This window comes from Peromyscus leucopus, chromosome 16_21 (genome assembly GCF_004664715.2).
Source record: "Peromyscus leucopus breed LL Stock chromosome 16_21, UCI_PerLeu_2.1, whole genome shotgun sequence".
NCBI classification, from domain to species: Eukaryota; Metazoa; Chordata; class Mammalia; order Rodentia; family Cricetidae; genus Peromyscus; species Peromyscus leucopus.
In genome coordinates, this window is record NC_051084.1 from 19,781,976 (window position 1) to 19,801,754 (window position 19,779).

The following is a 19,779-nucleotide window of genomic DNA, read 5'->3' on the forward strand; positions in this document are numbered from 1 at the left end:
ACTTTCTCCTCTGTCAGACTCATGATATCAGGTCATGTGTTGAGATCCTTGATCTATTTGGAGTTCTGTTTTGTGCAGATGATAAAAAGGGGATCTCATTGTATAGCTATCCAATTTGACCAACATTATTTTTGAAGACACTAACTTTTCTCCAATATTGTATCATTGGTCTCTTTGTCAAAAAAGAAAAGAAAAGATCAGGTGGTTGTAAGAGTATGAGTTTATATGTGGGTCCTCAATTCTATCTCTTTAATCAATGAGTCTGTTTTAGCTCTGCAGTATAACTTGAAATTTTGGACAGTGATGCCTCCAGCAGTTTTTTGCTGTTCAAGATTATTTTGGTTATTATGTTTTTTTAAAATATATATTTCCATATGAAGTTTCAAGTTATTTTCTCAATTTCTTTTAAAATCTGTGTTGGAATTTTGATAATTGTAGGGAATCTGAGAATTGTTTTTGGTAGGATGGCTGGCTATTTTCACAATATTCACAATTTTCATCTTACCTATTCATGAGCATTGGAGCTTTTTCTATTTTCTGGTATCTTCTACAGTTTTTTTTTTTTTGTTTTTTGTTTTTTTTGTTTTTTGGTTTTTTTTTTTTTAGTATTTTAAAGTTTTTGTTGTATAAGTCCTTCAGTTTCTTACTTAGATTTCTTCAAAGATAATTTATTGAGGGTATTTGGAATGCTATTGCTTCCTTTATTTATTTATTTATTTTTGGGTGTGTTCATCATTTGTATATAAAAAGGCTACTGGTTTTATAGTGTGTGTTAAATTTGTATCATGCAAATTTTCTGTGTGTAGTTTTATTTATCAGCTAGAGTTTTCTAGTGGAATCTTTATAGTCTTTTATATGCAAAATCATCATTCACAAATAAACACACTTTGACTTCTACTTTCCTATCTGTATTCTCTTCACTTATTTTATTGCTCTGACAAAGACTTCAAGTACTATGTTGAGTAGGTATGGAGAAAGTGGACATTCATGTCTTGTTCCGTGTGTGTGTGTGTGTGTGTGTGTGTGTGTGTGTAAATACTTTGAGTTTTTCTTTGTTGAGGATTTTTGTTGTGGGATTCCTATATATTGCCTTTTATACACTGAGATATGTCCCCAGTAACCTTATTTCCTCCAGGAATTTTTATCATAAATGGATGTTGGATTTTGTTAAAGATCTTTTCTGCATCTAAGGAGATGAATGTGTGATTTTGCGCTTGTGTCTATTTATGTGGTGAATTATGTCTATTAATTTATGTTTGTTGAACTATCTCTGTTTCTCTGGGATGAAGTTGACTTGATCATGGTGGATAATCTTTTTGCGGTGCCCTTTTCTGTTTATAAGCAATCCATTGAAAACTTTTATATTGAAGTTAATGATACATATTGGTCTATAATTTTCTTTTTTGTTGTTGGGTCTTTTCTCGCTTTGGTATCATGATAATATTGGATTTGTAGAGGGAATTTGGAAAATATCCTTTTCTATTTTGCAAAATAGTTTCAGAAGTATTGGTCATAATTCTGATATGATTCTACAGTTTATCTATCTGGCCCTGGGCCTTATTTTTTAGTTGGGAGATTACTAATTACAATTTTTAATCTTGCTAGATGTTATGGTCTATTTAAATTATTTATTTAATCTTGATTTAACTTTGGTAGGTTGTATACATTTAGTTAATCCATTTCTATTAGATTTTCCACTTTGATGGGTTATGAGTTCTTAAAGTATATCCTTGTGATTCTCTGAATTTCTTCCCCTTTTTATTCCTTATTTTATTTATTTGGACCACAGTTCTCTTTCTTCTGGATAATTTTGTTAATGTTTGTCAATCTTGTTAAACATTTCATAAAACCAGTTCTTTATTTCACTCATTCTTTGTATCATTACTTTTTGTTTTCATTTCATTAATTTCAGCCCTGATTTTGATTATATACTTTTGACTATTTGATAGGGAATTGTTGATCATTCTTGTTTTCTAAAGCTGTCGGGTACATCATTAAGTTATTTGAGATCTCTTAAAATTTTAGATGTAGGTATATAAAGATGTGAACTTTTTTCTCATGGCTGCCTTCATCATGTCTCGTAGTTTTAGGTATTTTGTGTTCTCATTTTCATTCAGATCTAGGATTTAAAAAGGTTTTCTTGATTTCTTCTTTCAGTCAATTTGGCTGAGTAGTGTGTTGTTTCACTTTCATGGATTTGCATACTTTCTCCCATTCCTGTGTTATTGATATCCATCTTTAATGTATAGTGGTCATATAGAATGCAAGACATCATTTCAAATTTCCTAAATTTGTTGAGACAAATTTTTTTTTCATGATATGTAGTCTATTTTGGAGAAAGTTCTATGATGTGTATTTCTCGGTGTTTGGATGGAATGTTCTATAGACACAATTTAGTCCTTTTGATTTATGATGCTATTAACTACAGAATTTCTGTATTTCATTTTTTCCAGTTGATCCATCTATTGAATAGAGTTATGTATTAAAATTATCAATTATCACTGTATTGTGGTCAATCTGTGATTTTAAATCTAATAGTGTTTATTTTATGAAACTGGGTGTCTCTTCATTTTGGTGCATATATTTAGAATTGTAATATCTTATCATTGAATATTCCCTTTAATGTGTATAAAGTGGCCCTCTTTATTTCTTTTGACTAGTTTTAGTTTGAAGTCTATTTCATTGTATATTAGAATAGCTCTTCCTGCTTGTTTCTTAGTTCCTTCCACTTTGAATACTTTTTTCTAACATTTTATCCTTTGGTGGTGACTATCAATGGTGGTGATTGTGTTTCTTGGAAGCAGCAAAAAGGTGGACGCTGTTTTCTGCTCCAGTATGATAGTTCATGTCTCATTTTTATAGATTTGAGAGCATTATTGAACTTTATTATTGAACAAGGACCATAGAGGTGGTACTCAGGACTTTTCCCTCAGGCAAAGGGTTCTGATGGAGTTGAAGATGTGCTTCTAGGATCCCTACGTGAAGAGGAGGCACTGTGGGCATGGAATGCAAATGTTCAAAGGTAAGTCATCGGAGAGGGTGGAATTGCTGGTGTATGCCTAATGACTCTATCTGGAAAGGAGCAGTCCTTGGGTCATGGGGATGGATGGAGTTGGTAGCCTGACTCTTGTGTCTACCCAGAAAGGGGCTCACACAGTGGGAATGGCTAGAATTTGTGGGGTGGGTGGACTTGCTGGTTGGAGCCTAGGATTTATGCCTAGGGGTGGGGGCAGGAGGTAAGGGCCCTCAGCAGGGGTGGACGTGTCTAGTGACACACGTTGGGCCTCCATACCTGACAAGAGCATGAAAGAGGGGGCACAGAAAGTCACACTCTGGGTATGTTCTTCTTAGGCAAGTCACAAGATCATCCATTATTGCATTTTCCTCTAGTAATCTGAGAATGATCCAGTGCATAAATTTAGTGCTAAATGTTTACTTAAAGGTCATGTGCTGGAAACTACTTTGGAAGAATGGAAATAATATGGTACTATCTTTCTTTGGGGGAGAAACTCTTGGCTTCCTGAAGACTCTGAGAATTGGATAGAGTCCTCGCAGGTGATATTGCTGATAAACCTTTATGGGCAAAGCTGGTTTTAAATCATTGAGGGAGCTTCACAGTTCAGCTACTTCCTCCCATTAGTAATGACTCCAGGCCTCCCAGTACAGGGTAGATGACATGCACACTACTTTGAGTGTGTGGAGTACATTCCTTTTATCCTGAACATGTTTGTGTGTATCAGGGAGGAAAGTCAGCACAAAACCGTTAGACAAGATCCCAGACCACCTAGTCACTTCTGAGCTCTGTATCTTTCTCTATGCTGCCCACAGCAATGATCATCGCTGGAAATTTGAGTAATCTGAACCTCATGCAGCCTACTATCGATACTGCAAAACTACAATGAGTTCCAAGGTGTAGGGCAACTGTGCTTACTTTACTGATGAATTATAAGATCCAAAGCAATGTCTGAAAATGGTATGCACTTAGGTATAAAGCATGTAGATTGAGAGGTATTGTTCTGAAGATGTCAAGGAAAACTTAACTTCTAGTCTCCTGAGTTTGCACATTTGTAACTTTTTCTTTGGCTAACAAGCCATTTAATGCTAACTGAGCTGGGAGAGAGTCTCTACCCTAAGCAGTATCCTCTAACAGAAGTTAGCTCCTCTCCGAGATCTCCAGACCCAACCAGTGTGTGACTTGTAGACTGTGACTGGTTCTCAAGAGACATCTGATGACTAGGTCTGAATTCCTCCATAGCCCTTCCTCATGGCCCATGTTTCCCTCTGAGACATGATATGGATGTTTACCAACCATTAGGCATCAATTCCAGGACCAATGTAGGGTAGGCGTAGTTGGTGCAGCCAACTTCGGTGCCACACTGTTTCACACACTCAGAAGGCACAACGCAGGCCACCTTATCTGGAAAGAGATACAGTTCATTGAGCAGGATGCAACTCAATACAATCAGCAAACGGGACAGAGGTAAGATGCAAGATCATAGATGAGAGAAGCTATAATCACCTAAAAATGGATGCTAAACTTTGAATTTGATACCATGGATCTAGTTACTCCTTGCTCAGCACAGAGCCTTCCACAGTGTCTCAAACTGGTAGCTCCCCTGGCACTGACCTGAGGGGGCAGGGATCCCTTTTGGACGTAGTTAGCATTAGGACAGACAAGGGAGACATCCCCATCCTCAGATAAGACTCAATTTTCTCAGAAGCAGTGAATTCCAAAACAACACCTCCTCCCCTCAGGAAGCTAAGTCCTACACCCAGTCATGCTTATCCAGTTCTAAGCATCTAAAGTGTTACTCACGAGGATCATCGGGGTGACAATTCAATGGGTGATGGCATTTGTCACTTTGAGATATGTACAATACCTTGATGAAATTTTAACTTGGAGCATATTATGATTGTTTAGAAAAAAATCTGATAAAGAACCACCTAAACCAAGAATACTTGAACACATTGACTTTTCAAAAATTATTTTTGTTCTTTCATAATTCTTGTTCACCAAGAAACAGTATTCATTTATGCAGTATATCCATGTTCATGTTATATAAACATAGGTATGTATATCTGTGTGTATGTGCGTGTGTGGAGGCCAGAGGTCAGTATTAACTATCTTTCTCTATAGCCCTCCTCCTTATCTTTTGATCAGCATCTCTCACTGAACTGAGTACTCACTATTTCAACTGAATTATCTGGGTAGCAAGACACAGGATCCTCTTGTCTCTACCTCCCAGGACTGGAGTTACACCATATACTTCCGTGCCTGGCTTTTTCCTGGGTGCTGGATGCCCATAATTGGATACTCATGCTTATACAGCAAGAGTTTTGAGGCAGAGTCTCTCCCTGAACTTGGAGCCTACGGTTTTGGCTAGGCTGGTGGCCAATGAGCTCTGGGGATCGACCTGCCCCTGCCATTTCAGCACTGGGGTTATAGACGCTTCACCTGGCTTTCATAGGGTTCTTGGGGTTCTGAACTCAGATCTTAATGATTTTGTGGCTGGCATTTTACAGACTGAGCTATCTCACCCTGAAGAAATGTCTTTTTTAACCACTATTGAGATATTTTGGGTCTTTATTTCTACATTTAACATAATAATCTCAATATTTCTCAAAGCTTTGACACAGACTTCAAGATCTTGTGTATGGTGTTCTATAAGGCCGGGGGTGGGGTTACAGTCATTATTTAGCTATTCCTTGCCCCTTAGCTATGTCTACATTCTTCATTGTTATGAACAATACAACAATGATGCAAAGGATGAGATAATGGTCACTGAAGGTCATCTTGGAATTTAAATGAATGACACTTGCCTGCTTAGGAAAATACAGCAAATGCTGTGCAATCTGGTGATTCCACCAATAGAGAAATGTGTCTTCCACTCATCAAAACAAATTGGTTGCATTTCCTTTACTTTTCATGGAAAAATAGAATAAAATTTCAAAGAAAAATATCAACAAGTATTTATTCTCATCTAACTTAGAAATTCCTTTTTGCCAACAACATGATTGTAAACATTGACAAGGAATTTAATTTTGTGGTTGTCTCAGAGGGACCAAGAAGTGAGCGTGCTCCTCTAAGACCTTCTTGGTCAAAGACATTGCTGCATCTAACCACAACAGCTCCGCTAACTTACCCTAACTCAATCCCACTTCATCACCCAGTACATTTCTGGACTATCTTACATTAAATCCACTCATGGGCACAGGATGCACAGTGTAGTGGTTTGAATAAAAATGGCCCCCATGGGCTCACAGGGAGTGGTATTATTGGGAGGTGTGGCCTTGTTAGAGGAACTGTGTCACTGGGGGTGAGCATTGGGGTTTCAGAAGTCCAGGCCAAGCCCAGTGCCACTCTCTCTTCCTGCTGCCTGCCAATCTAGATGTAGTACTGTCAGCTGCTCCTTTAGCACCATGTCTGCCTGCATGCCACCATGCTTCTCACCATGTTGATAATGGACTAAATCTCTGGACCTATAAACCAGCTGCCATTAAATGTTTTCCTTTATAAGAGTTGCCATGGTTATAGTGTCTCTTCACAGCAACAGAACCCTAACTAAGACACACAGTTTCAAATGTCTATAAACAGACAGGCAAAATTTGGAAGTGATACAGAGAAGTGACAGATTTGCCAAATGTTCCACCTCTGACCCTTCTCTCAGAAGTGCCTTTTTCCATCACTCATTCTAACGTATCAAAGTTGTTCTTATCTTGAAAACCATGGGCACCAAGCATAGGAGAAGAGGATGCGTGCATCCATGGCTTGCCTGTGTACAGAATCCGGCTGATCATCCCTGGCATCACCATGAGGAACATGGGCAGCAGCTTCAGGTAGCCACAGAGGATGCAGGCAGCCTTCACATGAGACATGTTCTTGCCACACAAGCAGCGCTGTACAATGACCTGCCAGGAAAACACAACACACTAGTACAACAATTCAATAATTATTTCAAGGAGAGTGAGAATATATTTTTCAAGTTTAATTTCATAATAAGAATTCATATTGTTGGCACTGGAGAGATGGTTCAGTGATGAAGAACCATCAGTTCAGTTCAGTTCGGTTCCCAGCAGCCATATGGTAGTTCACAACCACCTATGACTCCAGTTCCAGGGGAAATGGACACTCTCTTTTAACCTCCACGGACACCAAATATGCACATATTGCAATATATACACGCAGGCAAATCATCCATACCCTTGTAATTAAGATAAATAAATCAAAAGACATTTTTAAAAAATGTATGGTTAGTGGAAATTAATGGATTTTGTAGAAGCCTCAAGATTTGAATTACTATCAAGTCTGCAGTATTTGACTTCTATGAGTCTTCTGTTTATCATCTCTACAGTAGAAATAGTTCTCATAGGATGTTGTAAACATTTCATACAATGTGCACATGACCCCTTGTAAATAGAAAATAATATACATTATCCATTATTAAAGCATGGTTATAGCACTCAGATTGTAACACAACAAGGCAGCCCACTCCTCAGTGTACAGATCTGCCGCTACTGATGCTGCCATAAGCTGTGTGTTCTTGTCTTGAACATTGTACCCATCATCATCTTCCTTGTTATTATCAGGTAACTTACTTCTACGGCAGTCAAGCCAGTTCCCATGGAAACACCGTAGTCAGGAAACCAAGAGAAAAATCACTTTGAAACATTTATTCCTTGATTTCTTTAGACTATTCTGAAAACTCATCTAGTTATGAATTGAAAGTGATAGAATTGATGGGGGTGGGTGTTCTTATAATATCATAATTTCTACTTCTGTGGTTTTTCACTAATTATTTCCTAGAAAAAAGAGTAGAATTTCTAATGATATCATAAACCCATGACATTTTTCTTTTCAAGGACCCTCAGAAGCTATAGTTGCCTTTTTTTCTTAATTCTTTTTTAAGGGAAAACAGTTCAATAGGAATACAAGCAGGAACATTCAGTATCACAAAGTATATTATTTTTAGAGGACCATTAAAACACATAGAGGATAAACACAAGTCAAGGATAAGGAGGGAACCCAGTCTACAGATTACCATGGTCAGGTATCACATCTAAGTGGAAATGTAGGACCATTTAAGGTAAGGAATTCAGAAATTAAATACATTAAGTATCTGTAGAATAGAGATGATCTTGTAAATCCGAGGTGAAATGGTGCATTGCTTGTAAGATCTGTTGAGAAAAATCACTTATTTCATAGGAAAAACACAGCCATTGATTCATGACATGCTAAAACAGATGTCAGTCCTACTCAAGTTCACCAAAGACTTTCAGGAAGAAGAGACACAAAGGCAAAACCAAACCAAGATGATACAAAAGGAAATATATGGGTCAGGAGGAGGAGGAGCTGGACAAACTTGGGGAAAGAGAAAAATATAATCAAAATATATTTGAAATTTCTTCCTTCAGAGACTTAAAGTTCTTGTCATACAGGTCCTGCACTTGCTTAGCTAGGTTACCCCAAGGTTATTTGTGGCTATTGTAAAGGGTGATGTTTCTCTGATTTCTTTCTCAGCCCTTTTATCACTTGTATATAGGAGGGCTACTGATTTTGGGGAGGTTTAATCTTGTATCCTGCCACATTACAGAAGGAGTTTATCAGCTATAGGAGTTCCCTGGTAGAATTTTTTGGGGTCAGTTATATACACTATCATATCGACTGCAAATAGTGAAAGTTTAACTTCTTCCTTTCCAATTACTATCACTTTGATCTCCTTTTTTTATCTTTTTGCTGTGGCTAGAACTTCAAGTACTATATTGAATAAATATGGGGAGAGTGACTAGCCTTTTCTTGTTCCTGATTTTAGTGGAATCACTTTGAGTTTCTCTCCATTTAATTTGATGTTGGCTGGCAGCTTGCTGTAAATTGCCTTTATTATATTTAGGTATGTTCCTTGTATTCCTGATCTCTCTAGGACCTTTATCATGAAGGGGTGTTGGATTTTTGTCAAAGGCTTTTTCAGCATCTAATGAGATGATCAGGTGGTTTTTTTTCTTTCAGTTTGTTTATATGGTTACAATGACAGATTTTTGTATGTTGAACCATCCTCGCATCCCTAGGAGGAAGCCTGCTTGATCATGGTAGATAATTTTTTGATGTGTTCTTGGATTCGGTTTGCCAATATTTTATTGAGTATTTTTGCATCAAAATTTAAAATTGTTTTAAATAATAAAAATAGTAAAAAAACAAATGAAAGACATCATAACCTGTTGTAAAGCTTCACAGCTTATACTCACAACACTGAGCCTGACTCTGAATTCACTTCAGCTCATGAGCTTTATATAGTATAATCCAATTATTCCTTGGTTTCTCACATGCTGAGGCTATACACAGTGATTTCAACTAAATAGTGCCCCTCTTGGGGTATATACCATAAATTCAAAATCTTGCTGAATATATATATATATATATATTCCAGGAGGCAACAGAACCAAGAAAGATCCTTAAAGCTTTAAAGACAAAGTCAAGAGAACTGGAGGAAAATGTTTCCTAAAAATAGATCAGAGGCTAAGAGATAGAAAAATGGGAAAAATATAAGGCCAGCAGAGATAGGATAACAAGCCATGTCCATAAACTGCTTTTTTCACTCCCTGCCACTGACCTTTGTAAGCATCTTTTTGAATTCTATGTTAGATATATCACTTATCTCCATTTCATTATGGACCATTTACAGATATTTTACTTACTATTAGTTGGAAAATCTTTTCTATTTTCTACATTTTTTTCAATCCCTCTGTGGGTTTCTGTGTATTAAATAAAAGAGCCAGCTCTCCAAATTTAAGTTGACTGTTCTTGTGTGAGATCTGTTTCTCTCATCATCCAAGAGACATTCAGGTACCCTGAACTCTTTGTAGCACCCACTGTTTTGTTCTTAGTATATTAGTTGTGTATTCCACCAAACTAGAAAATCTGAAAGAAATGGATAATCTTCTAGATATGTACACACTACCAAAATTAAGCCAACATGAAATAAAATTTTTAAATAGACTCAAACACCCAGTGAAATAAAAGCAATAGGCAAAAATAACCCAACTAAAAAAGGTGAGGGCTAAATGGACTCAGTAAAGAATTCCACCAGGCTTCAAAAAAAAGAACTATTACCATCATTCCTCAAAATATTCCACAAACTAGAGAAGGAAAGTGTATTTAAAGTATTGCATTGATACCAAAACCAGACAAGGAATCAAAAACTACAACAACAGAAAAGACAATTATAGGCCATTATCTCTAAAGAACACAGATGCAAAAATTCTTTTTTTTTTTTTTTTTTTTTTTTTTGGTTTTTCAAGACAGGGTTTCTCTGTGTAGCTTTGCGCCTTTCCTGGGACTCACTTGGTAGTCCAGGCTGGCCTCGAACTCATAGAGATCCGCCTGCCTCTGCCTCCCGAGTGCTGGGATTAAAGGCGTGCGCCACCACCGCCCGGCTGCAAAAATTCTTAATAAGATACTTTCAAATCAAATTTAAGAACACATCAAAAACATTATTCATCATGATAAAATCATATTCATCCCAGAGATGCAAGGATGATTCAATATACGTAAATCAATACCTATAATCCACCAAATAAATAGACTAAAGGACAGAAACCACATGATCTTCTCATCAGAATCAGAAAATGTCTTTGGACAAAATCTAACATCTCTTCATAGTAAAAGTCCAGGAAAGAGCTGGAGAGAGATGACTCTGTGGTTAAAAATATTGGTTTCTCTTTCACGGGATCTAGTTTTGAGTTACAGGACCCACACAGTGGATAGCAACCACCTGTAACTCCTGTTCCGGGGGTATGACGTCCTCTACTGGCTTCTGCAAGCACAAGGCACACATGTTGTACAGATATACATGCAGGCAAACAACCATACACATAAAAATAAATAATAAATACTTTTTTAAATGTCCTGAAGAGAATAGGGACATAGGGGATGTATCTTTTTTTTTCACTTTGTTTTTGAGATTATAATATAATTATATTTCTCCTTTCTCTTTCTTCCCTTCAAATTCTCCTATATATCACCCCTTGAGCTCTTTCAAATTTATGGTTTTTTCTTTCATTAATTGTTATTGCATGCTATATATATGCACATACAACCATCTATAATGAGATCTGGTGCCCTCTTCTGGCATGCATGCATACATGCAGGCAGAACACTGCATTTGTAATAAATAAATAAATCTTTTAAAAGAAAATCAGGATGAAAAAAAGGATGTCAACTCTTACAAGCCCTGTTCAACATAGTACCTCAAGTGTCAGCTAGAACAATAAGACAGGTGAAGGTGATAAAGAGAATATAAGTAGGTAAGGAAGAAGTCAAAGAATCTCAATTTGCAGATGATTTTATATATATATGACAAAACTAATAGGTGATAAATACATTCAGCAAAATAGCAGGATACAAAATTAATAACAAAAAATCAGTAACCTTCCTATATACAAATGATAAATATACCAAGAAGAAAATCAATGAAACAATATCATTCAAAATTGTTTCAAAAAATCTTGGAATAAATCTAATAAGGAAGTAAAAGGCTTGTACAATGAAAATGTTAAGACATTAAAAAAATAAAATTGAAAATGATATCACATGATGGAAAAACATCCTGTGCTCATGGATTAGTAAGATTAATATTGTGAAAATGTCCATCTTACCAAAAGCCAATGAAATCCCTATTCAAATTACAATATAATTCTTCATAGAAATTGGAAAAAATCTTAAACTTAATATGAAAATAGAACAAAAATAATACTGAAAAAAGTACTGCTGAAAGTTTTTTATTTTGTTTTAATTTCAAGTTATACCCTAGAGCTATGGTAATGAAAATAGCATGGTATTGACATAAAAACAAGTTTATTGACCAATGGAATAGAATTGAGGGCCCACACATAGACCCATACTCACACATCATTTTGATTTTCTACGAGGAAACCAACAGTACATATTGGAGGAAGACAGCATCTTTAACAAATGGTGCTGGTCAAAGTGGATAGTTACTTGTAGAAGAATAAAACTAGGTTTTTATCTCTCACCCTGCACAAAACTCAACATCAAATGGATCAGGGACTTCAATGTGAGACCTGCTATCCTGAACCCAATAGAGGAGGAAGTAGAGACTATGCTTGAATTTATTGCCACATAAAAGACTTTCTGACCAGGATCTTGATGGTGCAGGCATTAAGACCCATATTTAATTAATGAGACCTCATAAAGTTAAAGTTTCTGTATAGTGAAGGACACCATAGCTAGAGTAAAGAGTCAATGTATAAGATTGGAAAAAATCTCTACCAGATATACATCTAACAGAGGGTTAGTATCTAGACTGTATAAAGAATTCAAAATATTAAACAAGAAAAGAAACAACCCAATTAAGAAGGGAGCATAGAATTAAACATGGAGTTACCAAAAGATTAAATAAAAATAGCTGAGGAACATTTTCTAAAATGTTCGACATCTTTAATCACCAGGGAAATCAAAACTACTTTAATATTTCATCTTACCCCAATCAGAATTGCTAAGATTAACAATAAAATCAGAACAAATACTGGGGAGTATGTGGAGAAAGAGGAACATTTATTCACTGCTAGTGAGAATGCAAATGGAGACAACTGCTATGAAAATCAATGTGGAAGCCCCTCAAAAAGCTAAAAATAGATTGATCATATAATCCAGCTATACCACTCTTGGGTTTTTGACCAAAGGACTTAATATCCTACTCTAGAGATACTTGCTTCTCCACATGAATCCCTTTTAGTTGATGAATAGATAATAAAAAAATATGGCATATTTATACAATTGAATAGTATTCAACTATTAAAAAATGAAATTGGCAGGTAAATGAATGGAGCTGGAAACAATCATTCTGAATGAGGTAGCCCAGACCCAGAAAGACAAATGTCACAAATTTTCTCCCACCTATGTATATTAGCTTTGAATCTTTTTTTTTTTTTTTGGTTTTTTCGAGACAGGGTTTCTCTGTGTAGCTTTGCGCCTTTCCTGGAGCTCACTTGGTAGTCCAGGCTGGCCTCGAACTCACAGAGATCCGCCTGGCTCTGCCTCCCGAGTGCTGGGATTAAAGGCGTGCGCCACCACCGCCCGGCTTTAGCTTTGAATCTTAAGATATTTGTGTTTCATGTGGAATATCTATAGAGATCAGGGAGTTACTAAAAGGCTATGGGATTTCATGGGGAATAGAATACACTGTTATAAAGGATAAAGGAAGGAATAAAGGAATAGGAATGGTTAAACTAGGAAGGTAAAAGAGAGACTATGGGAAGGGGTAAATAACACTAAAGATCTTTTGAAAAGACTTATGGAAACACACTACTATAAAAAGTTTCCTTACACACACACACACACACACACACACACACACACACACACACACACACACACAAAGTTAAAATGGAGTCACCCTATAACAGGACAGGAATGTCACTACTAGATACCAGAGGCTAACAAGCAAAAAATAGCCCAGTGATAGGGATGGGCTACTTCTCTAGAAAGTGTTGGATAATGAGGTCCCATTGACAGCTCCCTCAAAATTACAGGCTATTGCCATAGCTCTTGGTGACCCTTGAGAACTTGACGATAAGACCCCATTGCTAAAGACATCACATAGTTGAGTAATGAAAATCAAGCTGATGCAGTCCTGGAAACTTCATCCTTACTAGCTAGCTTTCATAGGGCAGGAAGATGCTAAACAAGAAAAGTCATCATCTGTCCCACTCAGTTGTGAACCCTGCAAGCTATAATAATGCCTGGCCTAGCAAGACATGACCATTAATTGGTGAAATATAAACATGAACATCATGGAAATAAACAACTTTATATTTGAATTTAGGTACCACTCCACAACATGAGGCTCATAATTGGATGGTTATCATCCCAAGAACCTACAGCTAGATAAAATATTGGTCCTACAAGAGAAACTAATACTATTATGCTGCTAAATGGACTTATTACTAAACTCACTGCTAATGGCTTGTCCTTATACTCATAACTCAACTCTCATCTGAGAATCTTACATTTTCAGTAGATGATGATTAACATAGAAAACCCCTACTTGGCCAAATGAAAAGGTGCAGATTGATCAGCTTTAAAAAGGAACACATATACTACCCCTAACTCCCTCCAAGGCTCAAGGATCAGTGTAGAAGAGGAAGCAGAAAGTGTAAGAACAAGAGGAAGTGAATGACTGCAAAGAAACATCCGAACACACAGGGCAGCAGTACATAGAAACTCAGTGATTGTGATACCATGCACAAAACTGTGCAAACCCAAGCCAGACCAAATCCCAGCATAGAGAGGGGGGTTGGGCATACAATCTCACCCCTAACCATGGAGCAAATGACAATTGTTAGCTGTTGGGAGAGGAAGAGGCTGTTTCCTCTGTGAGTTTAGCCCATGATAAGTTGGCAATACTCCAGTGGAAGACCACACATCCAACAATATTTGAATAGATGATAGATAGATATAGATAGATATAGATAGATAGATGATAGATAGATAGATAGATAGATAGATAGATAGATAGATAGATAGATAGATAGATAGATAGATAGATAGGAACTGAAGAAGGAAAGTTGAATTCTCAACCAACAGAAAAATTCTATAAGTAAAAATCTCTCTAAAGAGAGATATATAAGCATTTGAATCACTTCCACTTCCAGGAAAGTTAATGATAAAATTCTGATTTCATGTGTCACTGTACTCTTGGAGGATATCTATTTCTTCAAAAATAACAATGATTCTGATGTGTCACAGAATATACTAAATACAATAATTTAGGGAATACTGAAACATTTAAGTAAAGAGCTGAATGCATTTCTCTCTCTGTAGGTGAGTGAGACAAGTGTAGTAAGGAGGGACCAAAACATCTAGGTTCTACAAGATGAGACATATAAAAGTGTTGGACACTGAATACTATTTATGTGTTCAAAATAAAAGCTAGATGCTTTTACAGGAGACAAGAAAAATACACATAAACTGTAGTGGTATTGTGTTCCCTGAAATATTGTGCACCCTAATAAACTTATCTTGGGTCAGAGACAGAACAGCCACAATATTAAACATAGAGGATAGGCAGTGGTAGTACACACCTTTAATCCCAGCACTTGGGAGGCACAGTTAGGCAGAAATCCATGTGTTCAAGGATACAGCCAAGCATGGTGACTCACGCCCTTAATCCCAGAAAGCGAGCCTTTAATCCCAGGGAGTGATGGTAGAAAGCAGAAAGATATATAAGGCTTGAGGACCAGGAACTAGAAGCATTTGGCTGGTTAAGCATTTGACTGGTTAAGCTTTCAGGCTTCTAGCAGGAGTTCATCTCAGAGCTATTTGGATATGAGGACACAGAGACTTCCAGTCTGAGGAAACAAGATCAGCTGAGAAGTTGTCCAGGTGAGGTTAGCTGTGGCTTGTTCTGTCTCTCTGATCTTCCAGTGTTCACCCCAATAACTGGCCTCAGGTTTGATTTTATTAATAAGAACTTTTAAGATTCATGCTACAATAAACACAGTCATACATGCAAATATACATGCTCACCTGGTCTGCACACCAGTACCAGATAGCTAAAATGGTCATTCCAAATATCAGTCCTGGCCATGGAATGTCTCCAGTGATGGGATCTCGGAAGATGTGGAAGGAGTCCGGCTGAGGAGTGTAGCACTCGGGGCTGATTGTCAGGTTGTCCCCCTCAACTACAGAGGGGATGGCATTCATGTATTTCTCTGTAAAGCTCTCATAGCCTCCGACTTCAGCAAATGCTAAAAAGGCATCAGATAAAATGTGTGAGAGTTTCAAACACCTCATGTTCATTGCAGAGAAGTACTTGAGTACTACTCATTACTATGGTCATGTCTTCAGTACTTTTCCCAATGATCCATGCATGCCTTTATGGTTTCTCCACTGGGATTGTCCAAGGTAAAATATTGACTTTCACAGAGTACTCAACACAAATAATTCTTTATTATAATGAATTCACAAGTAAAAATAAATTAGACAACTCAATTAAGATAGCATTAATAGCATTTGCCCTTAAATAGGCAATTTGCCCAGTACCAAACTCTGTATAGCTCAGTGAACTTTCTATATAGTTATAATAGCCATTCTGAAGTGATAGTGCTTTGTTTATTGTTTCACACTTTCACTATCAATTACGTATTTATTCATTTATCAACCATGCTCCAATGTGCACATGCACACACAATGTGCACATGCACACACAAATCTATGACCTTTGAACCTAGAAGATAATAAGTTTTATATCCTCTTTCATGACTCATGTGTTCTTTGGTCTGCAGTCTGTCTTTCCTAATGAACATTTCTTAGTCACCTTATCCTATACCCACACATATACCTGTTTACATATATACAAGAATACTTTCTAGGCTAGGATCTTCCTATCAGACAGAACACACATTTTTTAAGTTTATTTCTTCTCTCATATATTACATCCCAAACACAATTTCCTATTCCTCCTCTCTTCCGAGTCCCTCCCCCTGCCGCCACCACCCCCGTGTCCCTCAGATTCACTCCTCCTCCATTTTCTTTCAGAAAAGGGCAGGCATTCCAGGCATATCAACCAAATATGGCATATCAACTTATAATAAAACTAGGTACATCCCCTCATATTAAGGGTGGACAAGGCAACCCAGTAGGAGGAAAAGAGTCTCATAAGCAGGCAAAAGAGTCAGAGACAGCCCCCATTCTCACTGTTAGGAGTCCCACAGGAACACCAAGCTACACAACCATAACATAAATGCAGAGGACCTAGATCAGACCCATACAGGATCCCTGATTATCAGTGCAGTTTCTGTGTGCACCATGGGCCCTGATTCTGTTAGACAAAGAACATAAATTTTTGTTTACTCATTTTCCTTTGTAAGTTTAGAATACCTTTCTCTCTCTCTCTCTCTCTCTCTCTCTCTCTCTCTCTCTCTCTCTCTCTCTCTCTCTTACTTTTCCTTCTTTATTAATTATTTGTTTGCTTATCCTTCTTTCATATATTATATCCGGACTGCAGTTTCCCCTCCCTCCACTCCTCCCAGTTCCTCCCCACCTCCTCCCCTCTCTCCCAGATCCACTCCTCTTCATTTCCCTTTAAAAAAAAAAAAAGCAGGCCCTCTAGGGAGATCAACCAAACATATTACATAACAAATTACAATAAGACTAAGCACATACCCTCATAACAAGGCTGGATGAGGCAACCCAGTAGGAGGAAAAGGGTCCCAAGAGCAGGCAAAAGAATAAGACACTTTTCTTAATAATATGCATTTTAAGTCCATCCGCTTTTCCTGAAAATTTCATAGTGAACTACGAGAAATTCCAGTTTCTTCTAAAAGCAACAGGAAGAAAGAAGTAGCTGTATATTAGTCAGGGTTCTCTAGAGGAACAGAACTGATTGTGTGTGTGTGTGTGTGTGTGTGTGTGTGTGTGTGTGTGTGTGTGTGTTGTTAAAGAGGGATTTATTAGTGTGGTTTACAGGTTGTGGTGCAAGAAGTGGGTTCTAACACCAGTGAAGGATGCCTAAGTAGCATGACAGATGAACTTGCCAGTGAGAATGAGACCAAGAAGCCAAAAAGAAAAAGCTTCCTTCTTCTATGTCCTCTTCTGTGGGCTGCCACCAGAAGGGGTGGCCCAGACTTAGGGTAGTCCTTCTCACCTCAAATGATTCAATAAAGAAAAAAATCCTTCATAGGAGTTTCCAAATGCTTGGGTTTTAGTTGATTCCAGATGTAGTTGACAACCAAGATTAGCCATCACAAATCTAGTTGACACACAATCACATCTCTTTATGTCATGCTTAATTTCCAAATGAAAACAATAACCAGGTCATAATTCCACCTAACATGATATAAATATCCCACATACAACCACAAACACAATATATATTTCAGAACAGGTGGTAATATCCCTTGAGGAATGTTTAGTCTTTCAGTGTCTCATAACTTAAATGTGATAGTACCACTGATTTTTATATCAATCAATGTTATACTACACAATGAGAAAATAGAGTAAAGAAAACACAAACATTGCTTAATATATGTGTATATATGCAGGGACACAATTTTAAACAAAAGGGGACAGAAACACTCATGCCAACTACAATCCACAGTCCTGCAGCTGGTCACATGGCCTTAGCTGGTGCTTATAACTACTTTCTTCTTATACTCTTCTGACTTCCTTCAATCTCCATCTCAGTAGGTCCTGTTTCTTTTCTTAGAGAAGTGACCCATGCCTTCATTCATGAAGTGTCTGGGCCCTTTGCCATCCTGCCTGGATTTGGGTTGTTATAGTTTCCAATTGACTTTAAACACGGGACATGGTAAAACGAGGAGTCTTCCTAAAATATTTCCTGCACTCCAGATATAATCTTCCTTATCTTCATCGTGGAGATACAATCCAGTTTCCCCTGGTAGTCTGCATCAATCACCTCTTTTAACACTGTTATTCCTTTCTTAACCTGTTGGTTTGTGGGCAACAGAAACCCAAAGCTCAGGGAGAAGTCTGAGCTTCCAGGTCAATGGGATATTTTTTGTGTCTCCAGGTAGTAATGCTCCCTCTCTGGAACCAAAACTTCTAGGCCATTTTTATAGTGGGTCACCAGGGGTGGTAATAACCATTCTCACTTCTACCTCTTGATTCCTGGACCAGTGAGTTGGAGGCTGATTCAAAACATATACTGCCTCCTAGAGAACCCTGCTCCAGCCCTCCAGTCTATTGCCACTTAGCTGACACTATGGTATGTCTTCAAAAGGCCATTCCACCTTTCTATCAAGCTAGTTGCTTCAAGTCATTGGGGAACACCGTCAAACTAGAAGATTCCATGAGTATGGAACCATTGTTACATTCTTCTTGGTCAGAAGCAATGCAGCATGGAATACCATGAAGGTGGATATAGCATTTTGTAAGTCCACAGATGGTAGCTTTGGCAGAAACATTACATGTGGGAAAGGCAAATCCATAACCAGAATAAATATCTATTCCAGTAAGGACAAACTGTCTCCACCCTTTCTACAAAGGAAGTGGTCCAATATAGTCAATCTGCCACCAGGTCACTGGTTGGTCACCCAGGGAAGGGTACCATATTGGGGTCTCAGTGTTGGTCTCTGCTGTTGGCAGACCTGGAACTCAGCAGCAACAATATCAAGGTCAGCCTTGATGAGTGGCAGTCCATGCTGTTGAGTCCATGCATAACCTCTATCTCTGCCACCATTTGGGCAATGACAAAGATGGCTGGAGAAAGTGGCTAACTCTCCACAGAATGTGTCATGCTAACTACTTCATTATTGCTAACGTCCCCTTTTGGTGAACATTTGTATGAGATGTGAGTATTTTCACATCCTTTGCCCATTTGGAGACATCTATCCATGTATTTCTTCCTCAGATATCTTTCTCATCATTTATCCAATCATGTTCTTCCTACATACCTGACCATCCAGCCAATCCATTGGTTACAGCCCATGAGCCATTAAACAATCACACATCTGGCTGTCTCTCCTTCCAAGCAAAATGTATGACCATGTGTACTGCCCAAAGTTCTGCCTACTATGAAGATTTCCCTTCACAGGCATCATTCAGGATTGTCCAAGAAAAGGGCTGTAATACTACAGCTGATCACTTCAGGTGGTGCCTGTACAATGTACATAACCATCAGTAAACCATGTCTTAGTCTTCTCTTCCTCAGTCAACCCACCATACACCATGAGACTATAGTTGCATACTTGGGAGCAGAAGGTATTGTAACAGGAGTAGAAACCATAGGCATGTGGGTAACTTCT

At 37.7% G+C, this 19,779-nt stretch overlaps 1 protein-coding gene across 1 annotated transcript in view; it reads right to left on the bottom strand.

Annotated features, from left to right (window-relative positions):
- LOC114696505 (solute carrier family 5 member 4-like) overlaps positions 1 to 19,779 on the bottom strand; it is a 68,495-nt gene that overhangs the window by 16,733 nt on the left and 31,983 nt on the right. Inside the window, exons 8-10 of the mRNA XM_028874254.2 lie at positions 15,542 to 15,762; positions 6,774 to 6,909; positions 4,310 to 4,417 (exon numbers count right to left, since the gene is read on the bottom strand). Of these exons, the coding sequence (XP_028730087.1) occupies positions 4,310 to 4,417; positions 6,774 to 6,909; positions 15,542 to 15,762 (465 nt within the window). The remainder of the gene's footprint in view (positions 1 to 4,309; positions 4,418 to 6,773; positions 6,910 to 15,541; positions 15,763 to 19,779) is intronic.